Source organism: Macaca mulatta, chromosome 20 (assembly GCF_049350105.2).
Source record: "Macaca mulatta isolate MMU2019108-1 chromosome 20, T2T-MMU8v2.0, whole genome shotgun sequence".
NCBI lineage: Eukaryota > Metazoa > Chordata > Mammalia > Primates > Cercopithecidae > Macaca > Macaca mulatta.
In genome coordinates this window covers 64,732,080-64,750,394 of record NC_133425.1, presented here as the reverse complement: position 1 = coordinate 64,750,394, position 18,315 = coordinate 64,732,080, and the positions used below count along the sequence as shown (strand labels likewise).

At 47.5% G+C, this 18,315-nt stretch overlaps 4 protein-coding genes and 2 long non-coding RNA genes across 9 annotated transcripts in view; 3 read left to right on the top strand and 3 right to left on the bottom strand.

The window, feature by feature from the left end:
- UTP4 (UTP4 small subunit processome component) overlaps positions 1–3,802 on the bottom strand; it is a 38,595-nt gene extending 34,793 nt beyond the window's left edge. Inside the window, exons 1-2 of one of the 3 annotated variants that reach the window (XM_015126490.3) lie at positions 3,477–3,802; positions 2,833–2,993 (exon numbers count right to left, since the gene is read on the bottom strand). In XM_015126490.3, the coding sequence (XP_014981976.2) occupies positions 2,833–2,991 (159 nt within the window). In that variant the 5' untranslated portion in view covers positions 2,992–2,993; positions 3,477–3,802. The remainder of the gene's footprint in view (positions 1–2,832; positions 2,994–3,476) is intronic. The other 2 variants (XM_028840817.2, XM_077984430.1) reach the window with 2 other exon arrangements.
- Positions 9–3,785, top strand: LOC144337675 (uncharacterized). The gene is made up of 2 exons (XR_013411089.1): positions 9–81; positions 1,743–3,785. It is a non-coding gene; the product is annotated as an uncharacterized LOC144337675 (long non-coding RNA).
- Positions 3,803–3,858: 56 nt separating the features above from the next.
- CHTF8 (chromosome transmission fidelity factor 8) lies at positions 3,859–18,097 on the top strand. Its single transcript, NM_001378398.1, has 4 exons — positions 3,859–3,967; positions 14,629–14,687; positions 14,951–15,068; positions 15,471–18,097. Exons 2-4 carry the CDS (start codon positions 14,665–14,667, stop codon positions 15,693–15,695), a joined length of 366 nt encoding a protein of 121 aa, NP_001365327.1. The 5' UTR covers positions 3,859–3,967; positions 14,629–14,664; the 3' UTR covers positions 15,696–18,097.
- DERPC (DERPC proline and glycine rich nuclear protein) lies at positions 3,859–18,097 on the top strand. 2 transcript variants are annotated; one of them, NM_001378396.1, is made up of 4 exons: positions 3,859–3,967; positions 14,629–14,687; positions 14,951–15,068; positions 15,471–18,097. In NM_001378396.1, exon 4 carries the CDS (start codon positions 15,692–15,694, stop codon positions 17,258–17,260), a length of 1,569 nt encoding a protein of 522 aa, NP_001365325.1. In that variant the 5' UTR covers positions 3,859–3,967; positions 14,629–14,687; positions 14,951–15,068; positions 15,471–15,691; the 3' UTR covers positions 17,261–18,097. The 2 variants fall into 2 exon arrangements, with proteins under 2 accessions (NP_001365325.1, NP_001365326.1); NM_001378397.1 differs by lacking the exon at positions 14,951–15,068.
- On the bottom strand, positions 5,909–13,930 carry LOC144337669 (uncharacterized). Its single transcript, XR_013411081.1, has 3 exons — positions 13,524–13,930; positions 8,444–8,518; positions 5,909–6,039 (listed from the first exon to the last, which is right to left on the bottom strand). It is a non-coding gene; the product is annotated as an uncharacterized LOC144337669 (long non-coding RNA).
- HAS3 (hyaluronan synthase 3) overlaps positions 15,469–18,315 on the bottom strand; it is a 34,055-nt gene continuing 31,208 nt past the window's right edge. Inside the window, exon 4 of the mRNA XM_077983686.1 lies at positions 15,469–17,759. Within this exon, the coding sequence (XP_077839812.1) occupies positions 17,652–17,759 (108 nt within the window). The 3' untranslated portion in view covers positions 15,469–17,651. The remainder of the gene's footprint in view (positions 17,760–18,315) is intronic.

The following is an 18,315-nucleotide window of genomic DNA, read 5'->3' as shown; positions in this document are numbered from 1 at the left end:
ACTTTTCCTATTTCTTTTCTTTTCTTTTTTTTTTTTTTTTTTTGAGATGGAGTCTTGCTCTATTGTCCAGGATGGAGTGCAGTGGCGCGATCTTGGCTCACTGCAAGCTCCGCCTCCCGGGTTCACACCATTCTCCTGCCTCAGCCTCCCAATTAGCTGGGACTACAGGTGTCCACCACCATGCCCGGCTAATTTTTTTTTTTTTTTTTTGCATTTTTAGCAGAAACGGGGTTTCACCGTGTTAGCCAGGATGGTCTCGATCTCCTGACCTCGTGATCCACCTGCCTCGGCCTCCCAAAGTGCTGCGATTACAGGCGTGAGCCACCGCGCCCAGCTCTAATTTTTCCTATTTCAACTTGAGAAGGCCAAGATGCATACTGGTTAAGTGGGTTGCCAAAAGTGCCAAAGTCAATTGCATGAGGTGAATGAAGGTCTCCTTACTCCTAGCTCATATGTTCATATTCTTTTCACTTTTTTGTTTTTCGGAGATGGAGGTTTGCTCTTGTTGCCCAGACTGAAGTGCAACGGCACAATCTCAGCTCACCGCAACCTCCGCCTCCCGGGTTCAAGCGATTCTCCTGCCTCAGCATCCTGAGTAGCTGGGATTACAGGCATGTGACATCATGTCCCGCTAGTTTTTTTGTATTTTTAGTAGAGACAGGGTTTCTCCATGTTGGTCAGGTTGGTTTTGAACTCCCAACCTCAGGTGATCTGCCCGCCTCGGCCTCCCAAAGTGCTGGGATTACAGGCATGAGTGAGCCACCACACCAGGCCCACTTTCATTTTTTTTTTGAGACAGGGTCTCATTTTGTCATCCAGACTGGAGTGCAGTGGCCCGATCTTGGCTCAGTGTAGCCTCCTAAGCTCAAGTGATCTGCCCGCCTCAACCCTCCAAATAGCTGGAACTATGGGCATACAACACCACACCTACCTAATTTATTATTATTTTTTTTTAGAGATGGGGTCTCACTATGTTGCCCAGGGTGGTCTGCACTCCTGGGCTCAGGTGATCCGCCTGCCCTGGCTTCCCAAAGTGCTGGGGTTACAGGTGTGAGCCACTGTGCCCTAAAGTTTTCACTTTAACATACTAATTTTTTCTTGCTCTGAGAGTCACTGACAGAGGTAAGCAATCATATCTAGTAGGAAAAGGAATACAAGGAAAGCAGGAAACTAGCCTGAGTTAATTAATTGTTGAAAAATAAAACAGATGAAGGAGAAAAGAAAATAACGAACACTAGGCAAGGAATGGTTGACTTAACTATTCAACAAACATTTACTAAGCAGTGGCTTTGTACGAAGCACTTGATAAATGGTGGGAATGCAGATGTGATTATCACTGACATGGTTCCTTTCTCACAAAACTGGAAGTTCTGCATGGAAGACATTAAACAAACACACAAAGTGTATAGTTATAACTGTTATAAATGACAAACAGAAAAATCAAAATATAGCCATGACTGTTAAAGAAAAAAAAAAACAAAAGAAAATCAGTCTGGCATGGTGGCTCACACCTGTAATCTCAGCATTTTGGGAGACTGAGGTGGGCAGATCACTTGAGGTCAGGAGTTCGAGACCAGGCTGGCCAACGTGGTGAAACCTCGTCTCTATAAAAATAAAAAAAATTAGGTGGGCATGATGGTGCACACCTGTAATCCCAGCAACTTGGGAGGCTGAGGCAGGAGAGGGAGGCGGAGCTTGCAGTGAGCCAAGACCACGCCACTGCACTCCAGGCTGGGTGGCAGAGTGAGACTCTGTCTCCAAAAAAAAAAAAAGAAAAAGAAAAAGAAAGAAAATCACAGGATGCAAGAAGCACACAGCATCATATGTTCTTCATACCACAGAATGTAACCCATTTGTGGTGGGCCTGTAGTTTTTAAATTCTGATTAGTTCTTCAGGGGTGAGCTCAGTAAATCATCCCTTTCCACACTTCCTAAACCCACCTCTCAGGGAAGGCAATTCTCTATTAAGGTTCTATGCCTGTGTTTCAATTTATCATATTTATTTTACAGGCTGGAGACTGTACACTTACGTTTCTCCCACTGGTCTTTGAGCTCCGTAAAGGTAGGGCCTCTGACATCTGTCTCAGTACCCAGTATTTGCCACTCATTCACCGAGCAACATTTACAGAATGCCTAAATTCCAGGTACCAGGCTGCTGGGCACTGAATTCACTCATTTTCCCATCTATTCATTTACATCACAGTACCCAGTACATAACAGTCATTCAACATGTACTAAGATGTTGCACCCGAAATTACTAGTCAGTGACCTTGGAGGGGAGAAGAAAAAGGACTAATAGACCTCCGCATACACCCAAAGGACATTTTACCTAATTTTAAATCTCCTTTACTCCCAAATGTAGACATGTAGATCTACATTCTCTCAGACAGATGAACTTTGGAATCCACCTTCCTGCCAACAGTCACCAAAAAGTTTCTGATATTAAAATGTGTTATCATTTTTTTCTGAATTGACAATGAAACAGTACTGACACTCCCAGCAGGAAATGTTGCTTACCAAAGCTGCAATGGTGTTGAGACTGATATACCAACAATTTCCCTTCCTGTGGCCAAAATATCCAGCAAACCTCAGTTTCCAATGACAGGCAGTGAGATGACACATTTCTAGGTAGGACCCTTCTAATCAACATTACACAGATTGAAACTGAGCTTCTCTCATCAGTTAGACAGGAGATCTCAGAAGTTCGGTAGTTCTAAACAACTTCAGAGGGGCTAGGAAGTCACTCTATTAGTTTGATTATAAAAGACAAGTTTCTTGAACTTCAGAAGAAATTAACATCAAAACACCATATCAGACTCCCAAATGACTTACTTTCTCCTGAAAGTAGTTTGCTGACAAGTTATAAACTTCCACAGTGCCATCTGTTCGTGAAACAGCCAATCTGTTTGACTGGTTATTGTAAGCCACACAGCGGATTCCTGATGGAACATAATTAAAGAAACGTACTCGATGGACCTTAAATTCACCCATTCCTGCGGGGGGAAAAGAGAGTCATTATTGTTAAATGTTAACTGCAGTATGTCACGTATAGTATTCAGTTCCTTAATATCACTGTTCTGGATAGCAGGCTCCAACATCTCCCTGAAGTTCATTTCCAAATAGCTACTAACAATGCTCCCCACCCCCAAGAATTGCTTAATCTTCAAAAGCTCAGGATGGTTTGAATAACAAGGAGGCTTCAGCAAAAAATCAAAAAGGGTCCTACTCCATAGCTCCAGAATTCCAATCTCGGGGCGCCTAGGAATCCGCATTTTAGCAAGCATTTCTCCTCAACTCTATTGCTAAGTTTGCAAACAAGAGACCTAAACTGAGGTCGTGACAGTAAGGCTGATGGGGCAGGCAGAACTGAGCTCCTCTTGAGGAAGAAGCGACAGGGTTTGACTTACTCTGGCTGCCTGGTCTGACGTCTGTCACTTACCCTACCCCGTCCCCCCGACGCCGGCCAACATACGTACTGGGCCAGAGTAGAGACCCGGTCTTGTTCGCCCCTCACTCGTCTAGCTTCAAGGTTAGGAACCCGCAGAAAGAGCAGGCGCGTTCGGCAGGGCCAGAGCGCCTGGGGCGCGCGCGGTCTTCGCCTCCCCTTCCTTCTTCCAGGGTCTACAGAGTAGCCCCCACCCAGCCTCGGGACAAGGAGACCCTCGGGACAAGGAGATCAGCCGGACGCCGACCCTGGGCCGGCCCACCATGTAAGACTCCCAGCTCTCGCAGCCGCTTCCCACGCCCCTTCCCCAACTCACCAGCTGCCGCACGCTCCCCTTCCCGGCGCTCGCCTCTCTCCGCCCCGGCCCCACGTGCGCGCGCGCTCTCAGGCTCTGCCCCGGAAGTGCTCCTGGCGCATAGTCGGAAGTGCGCAGGCAGTGCTCGCGGCGGCGGCGACGGCGGCGGGAGGTTCGGTTGTCGCCCGTTGGCCGCGCGGCGCCGCGCTCGGCGGCCGCCATTGCAGGTCAGGCCGCGGGCGGGGGGCATGGGAGGCCGCGGGGAGCGAGGGCCGAGCCGGGGATGGGGGCGAGGGCGCGAGGGAGCGGGAAGCTAGGGAGCCGGGGTCGGGCGGGGCGCGCGGCTCGGAGAGAAGAATGGCGAGCCGAGGGGCGGGGAGCTCGGGCGGGGGAGGGGTGGCTGGGAAGGGGGAGGGTGGCGGGAGGGCGGTGCGGAGATGGGGGCGAGCCCGGAGGGGCCCCCGGGGTGGGAGGGCCGGGAGTTTGGGGGAAGGGAGCGGTGTGGAGACGGGAGGCGGAGGGAAGGAAGGGAGCGAGCGGGGAGGAGCGTGAGAAGGGCGGAAAGGGTGGCCGAGCGCGGGCGGAGGACGGAGAAGGGGGCGGCGCGGGCCGGAACCTCGAGGTACGTGCGGGAAGGGGTTCTTCCCGGGGTTGGGAGGGAGCCCAGCCCGCTATGCTTGCGGGAGCGGAGTAGAACTGGAACCTAGGAAGTAGCGGGAATAGCAGAAAGGGGAGTTCGGGGTGGGGGGAAGGACCGTGAGGTTTTGTTCCAGGGAACATTTGTAATCGTGGAGTAGGGAGGCTTCTGGGAGAGGTAATTGGGAAGGTGGTTGGAGAGTCATTCCAGGTTCTTTTGTGGATGGGAAGCCGTAGAGATGAGTGGGATGGGGTCCTGGAGGGGCGGAGTACTTGAGAACCGGGAACAATTTGGAGAACGAGGGTGGTAGAGAAAGGACGTTTAAAGAGTAATCTTTGGGAGGAGGGTGAACGGTTTGGAAGACCACTCCGGTGGGTGGTGTGGAGGAAGGCGGTTTAAAGAATAGTTTCCCTGGGAGGCAGGAAAAGGGGTTAAAACAGCTTGTAATTTAGAGGGGGGTGGAGAAGAGGGGGGAAGCGGATTGAGAAGTCCCAGAAAGTGGGTGGGACTAGAAATAGGAAGTGTTTGTAGCTCTAGCAGAAAGGGTGGGAGGGGGCCGAGAGGGAGTGGGTGGAGAAGATGGGGGTGGGTGGGAGGAAGAGGATAGAGGGAGACTCCACGCCGGGCTGGAAAGGAAAGGGTTTGGGGGAATACAAGGGTCCGTAGCATTAAGAGGAGGACAGGCTAAGATGGGGCTGCAGAGTAGCAGAAGATGGAGAAAACTGCAGTAACTCAGATCGACTGAAGCCATCTTTTCCACCCATTGCTACAAATACCAGTAATTGATTCCCTCCAACGTGGGAATCCTAAAATGTGATGGGAAGTATCACGTGTATGCATAGCATCCACATAAGTTTTTGAACACACTCTTCACTAATGTAAAGTTTGGAAGCATTCAATTCCACCAACCCTCCATAAGCCCCCTTTTGGAGGGGAGCAAGCTTCTCATTTGGAAACAGGATTTTAGACTTAGTGACATAAGCCTTTCAAGAGACAAGATCCCCTTCAAAAGTATAGACCTGTCCCCTTCAGTCGCAAAACCACGATAACACTACAAATAAAAATCATCTGTGTTCAGTTGTATGTAAAACGTTCAGAGTTGTTCACTTGGTGGAAAGGCACATATGTATTAGAGAAATTACCTTCCAGAACTTAATCCCTGAAGCAGTTTGGTGAACCACAACTGCCGTGTTTGAATTCTTCTGCTGTTATGAAGACTTGATTTTATTCTGATGACCTGCTGCTTTCGTAGAATGCTTTAGTCCATTATAAACATTAATATGCTAATACAGTAGTATTAAGACATTCTATTGGATGAATACTAAGAAAATGCCACCTTCCTCTGGGAAATCAATAGCTTGACCCTGAAGGTTTACCGTGTGTTAGACAATGTGCTAAAAGCTTTACATTCATTACTTGTTCTTGCAACAGCCTTTCGAAATAGGCGTTTGTGCTCAATTTGTTGTTAGGAAAACCTGTGAGGTTAAACTACCCACTGTCACATACGGGATAGGTGACAAAATCACAGAATCCAGGTCTGTATGACAAGTGAATGCTTCACTATATCCCTAAACAAAGTATCCACCCTGGGATCAAAAAACAAAAGCTCAATAAATGCCAACTGTTGGCTTAGCAAAAAATACAAAATTGTGAATATTTACACTCAAAGAATTAAGTGATTTCACCCCAGTTTAGAAAAGAATGTTTAAGGGTTGAGAATTTAAAGTCTTGGTTTCCTGTCTTAAAAAGTACAAAATGAAACAATTTCTAAAATATTGTTTAGCTTTATTAAAATTTAGTTATTTGTATTGAGGTTAAATCATTGAGTCAAAGCCTCTTTTTTTGCTCTAAGCCATATGTTCGGTTTAATTGGGTACACACTTTCTTCTGCCACATTTTATTTTGAAGGATTTTGAGGATCATTGCTCAGGCTGTTCTGTTCTCTGTAAGACAGTAATCTTAATAATTTAATATTTAACAATTCAGAGACCAGAGGATAAGAATTAAATTTTGTGGAAGATTAAAATGAATACTTGACAAAGAATGTCCTCTATTCACTTACTTTCACACTCGGGAGCAGAGGTGTAGGGTAAAGCTTTGTGTTCTAGAGGTGGCATTGAGTATTTTCTAAAAGTTTCAAAAACTGAAACATCTCAATTGGCTATGATAAAAAGCAAGCTTCTTGTTTGTTTTTAACTGCCTGCCCCACAGATACAATAGTTACTTGGGTGGCTAGTTGCAGCCTCTTTCCATAGGTTACTTATTTGCCATTTTGTAAGAGATGCTGTGAGAAGGAGGCTAATATTTGTAAAGTAAGGGAAGTTCTCACACAGAGGTGCTTTACAAGAGGGGACTATGTGAGAACTGCAAGAGGGGCAAGATTGTGGAGGGGTTAGGGTTCATATCCCAGCTCTCCACCTAAGTAGCTGTGTGACCAGTTAACATTTAGCTTCTCTAAGCCTGTTTCCTCATTTATGAAATGGGAGTGAGAAGACCATGCTAAGAATCATAGGGTGTTAGGGTGAAATAAGAGGATCTAGATAAGTGTTTGAACAAAGCTAGCTATATGAGAAATGAAGCTTTTTGTATTATAAAAATAATGTTCTGCCTGGACTTTTATTTCTTTTTTTTTTTTTTTTTTTGAGACGGAGCCTGTGTTGCCCAGGCTGGAGTGCAGTGGCATGATATTGGCTTACTGCAGCCGCCACCTCCTGGGTTCGCGCCATTCTCCTGCCTCATCCTCCCGAGTAGCTGGGACTATAGGCACCTGCCACCACGTGTGGCTAATTTTTTGTATTTTTAGTGGAGACAGGGTTTCACTGTGTTAGCCAGGATGGTCTCGATCTCCTGACCTCGTGATCCACCCACCTCGGCCTCCCAGAGTGCTGGGATTACAGGCGTGAGCCACCGCACCCAGCCTCTGCCTGGACTTTTCTTAAGAAATCGTGGTGGTGCTTTGATTTACCAGTTTTTTTTGTTTTGTTTTAGTTTGTTTTTTGAGATGGAATCTTGCTTTGTCGCCCAGGCTGGAGTGCAGTGGCGCGGTCTCGGCTCACTGTAACTGCCGCCTCCCGGGTTTAAGTGATTCTTCTGCTTCAGCCTCCTGAGTAGCTGGGATTACAGGTGCATGCCACCACGCCTGACTAATTTTTGTATTTTTCGTAGAGATGGGGTTTCACCATATTGGTCGGGCTGATTTCGGACTCCCAAAGTGCTGGGATTATAGGCATGAGCCACCGCGCCCGGCAGGTTTTTTGTAATAGTAGTTACTAACTTCAAAAGAGAGAAGCCAAATGCTGGTTAAATAAGGTATATCCCAGAATGGTCTGATGACAGCCAAAGCTTTTTGGTTTGGGGTAGGATTCCCATTGTGGGTCTGGATTGATTCTTTGAATGCTGGTGCCTTTTTAAGGGGAAAAAAGTTTCCTTTACTGAGATAAAGTCATTTGACTAACAGGAATACAGAATTTATGTATTGTTTAGTTCATTTAGCTGTGTGAAGGCCCGTAAAGATCAAGAAGAAAACTTTCCCCCTTCATGAGAATGGGGACAGGATATATAATTTATTGCAGGGAGAGTTGGTTTTCTTTATACCTTTTTATCTCTTCAAGGCTACACATGAGTTGTGGCCTGTGAGACTGATACCACACTGTAATATAATGAATGTAAATCTTTTTGAAAAGTGATATCACAGAAGTCTCTCCCCGGCTCTGCAGTTAACCTTGTCAACCTGGAATTACTGTTCTTAACGAAAGACAGGTTAGGACTTAATGTCAGTCCTAGCCAAATCTGGGGTTGAACTCTGCTCTTAAGAGAGAGTTGGCTGGGCGCAGTGGCTAACGCCTGTAATCCCAGCACTTTGGGAGGCCGAGGCGGCTGGATCATGAGGTCGGGAGTTCAAGACCCTTCTGACCTTTATGGTGAAACCCCATCTCTACTAGAAATACAAAAATTAGCAGGGCGTGGTGACAGGTGCCTGTAATCCCAGCTACCCGGGAGGCTGAGGCAAGAGTATCGCTTGAACCTGGGCAGCAGAGGTTGCAGTGAGCCAAGATCGTGCCACTACACTCCTGCTTGGGTGACAGAGTGAGGCTCTATCTCAAAAAAAGAGAGAAAGTTGACCGGGCATGGTGGCTCACACCTGTAATCCCAACACTTTGGGAGGCCGAGGTGGGCAGATCACTTGAGGTCAGGAGTTCAAGACCAGCCTGGCCAACATGGTGAAACCCTGTCTCTACTAAAAATACAAAAATAAGCTGGGTGTGGTGGCGGGCACCCGTAGTCTCAGCTACTTGGGAGGCTGAGGCAGGAGAATCACTTGAACCTGGGAGGCAGAGGTTGCAAGGAGCTGAGATCAAGCAACTGCACTCCAACCTGGGCAACAGAGGGAGATTCTGTGTCACAAAAAAAAAGAAAAAAAAAGTTACTGGGAGAGTTCTTCCACTGACTCCCTTTTAGTTTCTTGACATTATGTATAGTGTATTCATCAAACTGTGCCTTCAGATGCTCTTGATAGAGCTGCAATTTCTAAACAAGCCACATCTTAGAACAAACAACTAGAAATTGCTTTAGTTGTTTCGGTGTTGCTGGAATGAATTGAGACTGAAGACAGACATACTCTTATACAGATAATTTCCATTGTTATGCTTGTTATTTCTAATAGGGATTTATTTGTATTATACTTCTTCCCCACCTCTTTTTCCTACTCTGTCTACTCTCAAGGGGATGGGGGCACACTGGGTTGCATGTTCTCATATGCTTTTTTTTTTTTTTTTTTTGAGACGGAGTTTCTCTCTTTGTTGCCCAGGCTGGAGTGCAGTGGCGCGATCTTGGCTCAGTGCAACCTCCGCCTCCCAGGTTCAAGCAATTTTCCTGTCTCAGCCTCCTGAGTAGCTGGGACTACAGGCGCCCACTGCCACGCCTGGCTAATTTTTGTATTTTTAGTAGAGATGGGGTTTCACCATGTTGGCGTCAAATTCCTGACCTCCGGTGATCCGCCCGCTTCAGCCTCCCAAAGTGCTGGGATCATAGGCATGAGCCACCGCACCCAGCCTCATGCTGTTTAATCAGTTCCACACTGAATGAAGTACATGCTCCTTGCCACCTCCATCAGGTGTGTGCTCAGGGAGGTACTCAGGTATCCCTACCTACTATGCCCTACAAACAGTTGCGTAGAGTAGAATCTGAAGGAGCAAGAAAAGAAATCATGGAATTCAGGTGTTACAGGATATTTTAAAGTGCTAAAGTAGAATTTTAAAATTCATAAAATTTAATGAATTTTAAAATTCCTCTACATTCCTGACTAGTACATTCGTGACCAGTAAATACTACATTCCTGACTAGTAAATACTAGTATTACAAATACTAGTCAATGTACTACATTCCTGACTAGTAAATACGCCCATGTGTGTATAAATTACCTAACTGTAGCCAGAGCAGTCCGTGAGTTCTTGTGAACTAAACTCTTAGAAGCTGGGCTCGAACTTCATTTCTACATACATCTGCAGCATCCCAGTAGTTCTAGGATAAGACAAGTTTTTACCAGCCTGACTGAGTATGGCGCTAAGATGCTGAGGCCTTTGGGCCACAGAACTATTTGCAGGAGCATTGCTGGATGTCTGGTAATGCCATAGAAGTACACAGGCAGAACCTCCTACATCAGTGTATAAAGGTGTGCAGTCTTACTGAGGCACGGGGGATTGGTATGCAAGTAACAGCTGTGCCATCCCAGCAACAGTGGTTTTCCACACCGTTGTTGTGAATTCCTCTTCTAACAGGAGACTGTCCAGGAAATGGAGAATGCACTGAAAATATTTCTGCATTTTTCTCAAGCACATGGTCACAGTGCTTGACGATTGATTTTGGTTGTCAGTAGGCTCTGTCTCCTTCCCCGCCTTGATCTTCCTGGAATATACTGTGTACCTATGTGAACACCTTATCGCTTTTCTAAAACCACCTGTGTTTTACTGTCACTTGTACCCATCCAGGAAAATAATACTCCATCATCATCAAAAGCACATTTGCAAGAACCCTTCTCTCTCTGTCTGCATTATTGAGCCTTTTTTGATTTGTGGCTAAAATACACCATTCCTTAAGTTATAGTCAAAATGATGGATCAAAAGGCTGATTATCTTATCTCACTGTCTTAAAAAAACAGCCCGTCTCAGTAGAGCTTGGAGTCTTTAAACCACCTTAGCATGTGTTATATTTGGTCTTTGCAGTAGTTTAATAGGACATAATCTAGGTGTCATAGTCATAAAGAGCTCCACACTTACAGGCAGGAGAGCTGAATTTAGGCCTTCTGATTTTAAACTTTATCCTTCTTCAAGAAACCTTATAAAAGGATTTTAAAAGTGCTTTTAGTTCTGTTGACAGTAGTGGTGGGGCCTCTTTGGGAAATGTTTGGGTTCTGAGCTTGTGTATTACCCCTTTTCCAGTGGTCCCACAACCTGTGCTGGTGCAGAAGGTCTGACTCAATTCAAGGATGCTCTCCTGAATCTATATTGACCTTCTGACCAGCTCTTGCGTGTGCTTGATGCCTGCCTGATGCCTTGATTCCTTTTTGTTCTCATTAATACTTTCTTTTCCTTTGGGAAGGCAGAGTTGTGTAGTGATTATGAGTGTAGATAGACATGGCACAGATTTCTACTCTATCACATAGCAGCTGTGTGTGTCCAACATATAAGCAAGTGACTTAATCTCTGTATGCCTCAGTAGCCTCATCTCCAAAATAGGAATAAATACCTATATCATAGACTTGTTATGATGGTTGAATGAGAAACCACCAATATATGTGCACAGTAAAAATTCCACAGTAAAAATTCAAAACATGTTAGCTGCTACTTATATTTGAATTTAAAAAGTCTAGTGAGTTGGCCGGGCGCAGTGGCTCACACCTGTAATCCCAGCACTTTTGGAGGGCAAGGCGGGTGGATCACCTGAGGTCAGGAGTTTGAGACCAGCCTGACCAACATGGAGTAACCCTGTCTCTATTAAAAATACAAAATTAGCCAGGCATGGTGGCACATGCCTATAATCCCAGCTGCTCAGGAGGCTGAGGCATGAAAATTGCTTGAACCCAGGAGGTGGAGGTGGTGGTGAGCTGACATCATGCCATTGCGCTCCAGCCTGGGCAACAGGAGTGAAACTTCCTCTCAAAAAAAGTCTAGTGAGTTGACCAATTTCATGTTGCTGCCAGTGTTTGGTGCTCTAGGAGTAGAGTCATGCTATAAGGCTGGAGATCCAAAAGGAAGATTAACATACTAGTAAAGAAATCTCAAGCTTGCACAGTGTCTCACGCCTGTAATCCCAACACTTTGGGAGGCTGAGGTGGGAGGATCCCTGGAGCTTAGGAGTTTGGAACCAACCTGGGCAACATAGTAAGACCCCCGTCTCTTAAAGAAATCTGCTGGGCACGGTGGCTTGCTCCTGCAATCCCAGTACTTTGGGAGGCTGAGGCGGCTGGATCACCTCAGGTCAGAAGTTCGAGACCAGCCTGGCCGACATGGCAAAACTCCGTCTCTACTAAAAATACAGAAATTAGCCTGGCATGGTGGCGCGTGCCTGTAATCCCAGGTACTCAGGAGGCTGAGGCAGAAGAATCACTTGAACCTAGAAGGTGGAGGTTGTGGTGAGCCAAGATCATGCCACTGCACTGTAGCCTGGGCGACAGAGTGAGACTCCATCTCAAAAAGAAAAAAAATCTGCTTAACATTTTAATTGGGTGTTTGCTAAGCTTGAGCACAATTTTAATACCTATTAACTTTCCATACTACAGTTGGTAAACATTGAACTAATAACCTTCCACTAAACTCCATATATACATTGACAGTACTTAGCCAGAAGCTGTAGTTTTGTCCCCTCTCCCATCAACCCCCGATGAATCTATCCTTCGCAGAAAGTGAAGCCAATTGTCTTTAGGCAAAAATGTTCAGTTCTTGTAAAGTACTCCAAATTTGCCACCAGGTGGTGCTGCTGTTGTATATAATGAAAGCATATATATACATTTTTTTTCTTTGAGACAATTGCTCTCTTGCCCAGGCTGGAGTGCAGTGGTGTGATCTCAGCTCACTGCAACCTCCATCTCCCAGGTTCTAGTGATTCTCATGCCTCAGCCTCCCAAGTAGGTGGGACTGCAGGCATGCGCCACCACACCCAGCTAATTTTTTGTGTTTTTGGTAGAGACAGGATTTCACCATGTTGACCAGGCTGGTCTGAAACTCCTGTTCTCAGGTGATCCGCTCACCTCAGCCTCCCAAAGTGCTGGGATTGCAGGCGTGAGCTACTGCTCCCAGCCAAAGTCGGTTATCTAAGTATCAGGATATTTTCATATCTAAGTGAAAGGTGGTCAACGCTTTTGATAAGAATCACATCAGAAGTCAGCTTACCATTCGCTAAAGATGTTTGGAGGACTTTTTCAGTTCCCTTGGCTTTATTTATTTTTTGAGACAGTCTCACTCTGTTGCCCAGGGTAGAGTGCAGTGGAGCAATCTTGGCTCACTGTAACCTTTGCCTTTCAGAGTTCAAGCGATTCTCTTACCTCAACCTGCCGAATAGTTGGGATTATGGGCACCTGCCGCCACACCCGGCTAATTTTTGTATTTTTGGTAGAGACGGGGTTTCACCATGTTGGCCAGGCTGGTCTCAAACTCCTGACAGCAAGTGACCCAACTGCCTCAGCCTCCCAAAGTGCTGAGATTACAGGCCTGAGACACTGCACCTGGCCCCCTTGGCTTTATTTTTAAAGAGAGACCCCTTGAACCTTGAAAACCAAGGAGGTAGACTTGAAGCTTGTATCATTACCAAAGAAAAAAGTAAAATCTTAAGAAACTCTATAGGCTTTTTAAAGAAACATGCAGAGTAGGAAATAGACTACCCTAGGCTGGGTACAGTGGCTCATACCTGTAATCCGAACACTTTGAGAAGCTGAGGTAGGAGGATCACTTAAGCCCAGGAAGTAAAGGCTTCAGTGAGCTGTGATCTTGCCACTGCTCTCCATCCTGAGCAATAGAGTGAGACCCTGTCTCAAAAGAAGAAGAAAAGAGGTCGGGCGCGGTGGCTGAAGCCTATAATCCCAGCACTTTTAAGAGGCCAAAGCGGGTGGATCGTGCAGTCAGGAGATCAAGGCTGGGTGTGGTGGCTTACACCTGTAATCCCAGCACTTTGGGAGGCTGAGGTGGGTGGATCACCTGAGGTCAGGAGTTTGAGACCAGCCTGGCTAAGATGGTGAAACCCCATCTCTACTAAAAATACAAAAATGAGGTGTGGTGGTTCACACCTGTAATCCTAACACTGGGAGACCAAAGTGGGTGGATCACCTGAGGTCAGGAGTTTGAGACCAGCCTGGCCAACATGGTGAAACCCCATCTCTACTAAAAATAATTAGCCAGGCATGGGGGTTGTATACCTTAATCCCAGCTGCTCGGGAGGCTGAAGCACGAGAATCGCTTGAACCCGGGAGGTGGAGGTTGCAGTGACCTGAGATCACGCCACTGCACTCCAGCCTGGGTGACAGAGCGAGACTCCCTCTCAAAAAAAAAAAAAATTAGCTGGGTGTGGTGGCGGGTGCCTGTAATCCCAGCTACTCGGGAGGCTGAGGCAGGAGGAATGCTTGAATCTGGGAAGCAGAGTTTGTAGTGAGCCGAGATTGCGCCACTGCACTCCAGATCTGGTGACAAAGCGAGACTTGGTCTCAAAAAAAAAAAGAAAAAAAAATCCTTGAGAAAGGCACGTTAGCATAGTGAGCAAGAGTATGGTCTTTGCAGTGTTAAGTCTTAGGTTCATATTATCATTGCTTTAGTAGCTATGTGATCTTGATTACTTTTGCACATACAGTTGACCATTGGTGATCTTAAGCAACCTTATATGTACCATATTGGTAAAAGAACACTTCCCACTTACAGCATCGTTAGAGGAACAAGATAAAATGTGTCTAAAGCACTTAGAAAATTACTTAGCACACAGTAAGTAATATTAGTTGTTGGCCAGGCATGGTGGCTGACGCCTGTAATCCCAGCACTTTGGGAGGCCAAGGCGGGTGAATCACAAGGTCAGGAGTTCGAGACCAGCCTGGCCAACATGGTGAAACCCCATCTCTACTAAAAATACAAAAATTTAGCTGGCCATAGTGGCAGGTGCCTGTATTCCCAGCTACTCGGGAGGCTGAGGCAGGAGAATCTATTGAACCCGGGAGGTGGAGGTTGCATTAGTTGTCATTATTATCCTAAATCTCTTTTTCTTTTTTCTGTACAGCTTGTTTTCACTTGCTTTTTTAAAGACAGAAGGCTCATGGTGCAAATTGTTGTTTCCAGGTGAGTACATTTTGAGATTTTCAAATTTGGCTTGAAATGATGAGGGCTATAGAGGTGTGGCGTGTGTCTGGAAGAATCAGGTTCCTTAGGTGCATCTTGCACAAATCCTTGCCTTCTGATCTCTAGTTCAGTGCCTACCACTGCCCAGTTTCCCAAGAACTTGATCCAACGAAGAGGTCCTTTGGGCCTCGAATGGTGGTGTGAGGACACTATTTATCCTTCACCCCTCAAAAATATTGTAACCGCCAGCCCTTTGCTTGCAGTGCGAGGGCTGGAGGCCTGGCAGAATGGGTGCTGATGGAGCTACAGGGGGAGATCGAGGCTCGCTACAGCACTGGATTAGCTGGAAACCTCCTGGGAGACCTACATTACACCACTGAGGTGAGGGGGCTTTTCTTTCCCTGCCTAATGCCTCAGGAAAGCAAGCTACACCAAGGTGGTGCTCCCAGGACCCAGAGTGAGGACTGCCTCAGGTTTGTTATTCAAGGTCTAGCTAATCTGCGATGCTCTCTGCTTGTTCTCCCCCTACCTCTGCAGTAGCAGGGAAATTTAATTTTGGGGAATCTGGAAAGCTCACATTTCTGAAAGTGGAAATTATCCTATGTGGGGCTAGAAAGTAAAAATGGCACATGGGTGGGTGGTCCAGTGTGGCTGCTCCACAATGGCAGAGCCAAACCAGGGAGTGGAGGTGCCAGCAGAGCCTGCCAGGAGCAGCTTTAGGAGGCACCTGAGTGTCATGGCCTTGCCCCGAACCTCAGGAATCTCGTTCTTGTTCTGCCGAAGGGAACCCCTGTGCTGATCGTGGGCCATCACATCCTGTATGGGAAAATCATCCACCTGGAGAAACCTTTCGCAGTCCTTGTGAAACACACTCCTGGGAATCAGGACTGTGATGAGCTTGGCCGCGAGATTGGCACCCGGTACCTGGTGACAGCACTCATCAAAGACAAGATCCTTTTCAAAACCCGCCCCAAGCCCATTATCACCAACGTCCCCAAGAAAGTATGAAAGAACCTCGGATTTTCCCTAGAGAGCGGCCAACTCCTTGGACTCGTGCTCCGCTGCCACCTCGAGGACGGCTCGACAGTTCCCTGGGACCACAGGGGGGTCCTGTTCTCAACACAGGCCACCCATTGGGTGTGAACTCGGATCCCTTCCTTATGGCGGCCGGTTCTCTTGGTGGAAATCTGGCCCCATTTCCAAGGAACCCATCTCCTTTTCCAGCTTCGTCAGGCTCATTGGCTTCAAATCCAGCACCTTTCCCAGCTGGTGCTCGTGACCCGAGTATGGCTTCTTTTCCAAGAGGGATGAATCCCACTGGCACAGGTGCAGTTTCTTTCCCAAGGCCTGGTGGCCTCTTGGGGCCAGGCCCAGGCCCCACCCTAAACCCTAGGACAGGGGCTCTGCCAGGCCCAGGGCCTCTGTCTAACCCCAGGTTAGGGGGTCTCCCAGGACCAGGTCCTATGTCCAACCCAAGGGCAGGTGGTCTCCTAGGAGCAGGTCCTGACCCTAGAAGTGGTGGTCCCATAGGCCCTGGATCTGGACCTAACCTGAGAGCAGGTGTTCTGTTGACCTCTGGGAATGGTCCTCCCAATCCTAGGCCAGTTGGCCTGGGCCCAGGACCAAACCCCAATCTGAGATCAGGCTTTTTAGGGACAAACCCTGCCCCCAGGTCAGGTGTGTTTCCAGGCCCAGGCCTTGGGCCCAACCCAAGACCAAGTGGCCTGGGCCCGGGCCCTAATCTAGATGCCAGAGCAGGTGGCCTCTTGGGCACAGGATCTGGTCTTAACTTAAGAATGGCTGGACCTCAAGGCCTCGATCTTGCCCCCATTCTAAGAGCAGCAGGTCTTTTAGGAGCAAATTCAGCTTCTTTCTCACAGGCTTCTGGAAACATGGGCACAAGCCCATCCTCCATGGCAAGAGTACCTGGGCCCATGGGCCCAAACTCAGGTCCTGGCTCTCGGGGAATTGGCCTTCCAGGGCCAAATCCATCTCCCATGTCAAGGGCTCCTGGCCCCATAGGCCCTAATTCAGCTCATTTCTCAAGGCCAGGTGGCCCCATGGGGGTAAATGCCAATTCCTTTCCCAGGGGAGCAGGTTCATCTGCCTTTTCTCAGTCTTCTGGCACATTGGCATCAAACCCAGCTACCTTCCAAAGGTCTGCTGGCCTCCAGGGCTCAAATCCAACCATTTTCCCAAGAGCCTCTGGGCCACTTGGCCCCAACCCAGCTAACTTCCCAAGGGCCACTGGCCTGCAGGGTCCAAGTCCAACTACCTTCCCAAGGTCTACTGGCCCATTAGGCCCTGGTCAAGTTACTTTCCCCAGGCCAGCTGCTGGGCATTTGGGCCCTTCTCCAGTTGGCCCTGTGGGTATCAACCCGGCTCCTTTCGCAAGGCCAACTGGGACCCTCAGTCTCAACCCAGCTTCCTTTCCAAGGATGAATGGCCCTGCAGGCAAGAGTTTCGTCCCATTTCCTAGAGTGGGGAGCCTCCCTGGCACTAACCCAGCTGCTTTCCCCAGACCAGGGGGTCCAATGGCTACAATGTACCCAAATGGAATGTTACCCCCTTAAACACCGTTTTCCCTCCAGGACCACCTTGGTTTCTAGGCACTGTGGTTCTCGGCAGGGGCTGTCTTAGGTAAAAGGGTAGTTGTGGAGCTACAGTCTGAAGAACATAGCTGGGGCTCAAGTTCAAATGAGCCATCTTTTTCCTCTGCGTTTTTCTTGACTGAAGGTGAGATGTTATTTGTGGCATGTGAACTGTGGCAGGTGGGAATAATCCTGGCCTTGAGAGAAAGGATCTCCAGCCTCCCAGAAGCCTGCTGTGCTTTCGTCCCACAGCTTTCTGCCCATTGTTTCTTACTAGTTTCTTGAATTGTTCTTGTGGACTTTTCCTCAGGGATACATTGGCCTGCAGGTCCCAGTTCACATGTAGTCCCCTGCTCACCATTGGAGAATCAGCTCACTGCTCTCTAGAAACGTGGCGTTGGTGAACGGACCATGCTTCCGTAGCTCTGAACTGGGCAGCTTGGACCTGGTCATCCTCTACTGCCATACAATTCGCTGGGGGCTTGAACACAGAACAGGGAGATGGACAACCACTTCAAAGACCTACTGAATGCAGTTTCTGCTTGACTGACTGGGCCTGCAGCTCCCTTCTCCTGGGACTTAGAGGTGGCCAGATTTAAGGCTCCTCTACTCATCCAACTCCCTCTTCACTGGTACTCCCAATCAAAGAACCTCAAAATTTAAACTGATGTGGATGGGAATATGCGAATTGGGGTGGGGGTGGGGGATGAAGGGAAGAAATCACTGTGCTTTGTTCAGCCTGATGTGCAAGGATGGTTGGTGGTTTTCCTGCATTGTATCTTTTCTTACTGTTTCTTTAATAAATGGGATGAGAGGGCTGCTGGGGTCACTGCGTTTTGTTACCTGTTTCTTAGGGAAGGAAGTTTGCTTTTCATTGTTTCAGCTTGGCTGCAGTCTTACATCATGTTGGTTAAAATGCTTATGCTTCAAGAGGAAGCAAGCTTTGGTTTTTAGCCTTAGCAAGGGCCCATTCATCTGCCAGTTATTTCACCAAAGACCCTCTACACTAAAAGTTAAGCCCCCATGGTGTAGTTACC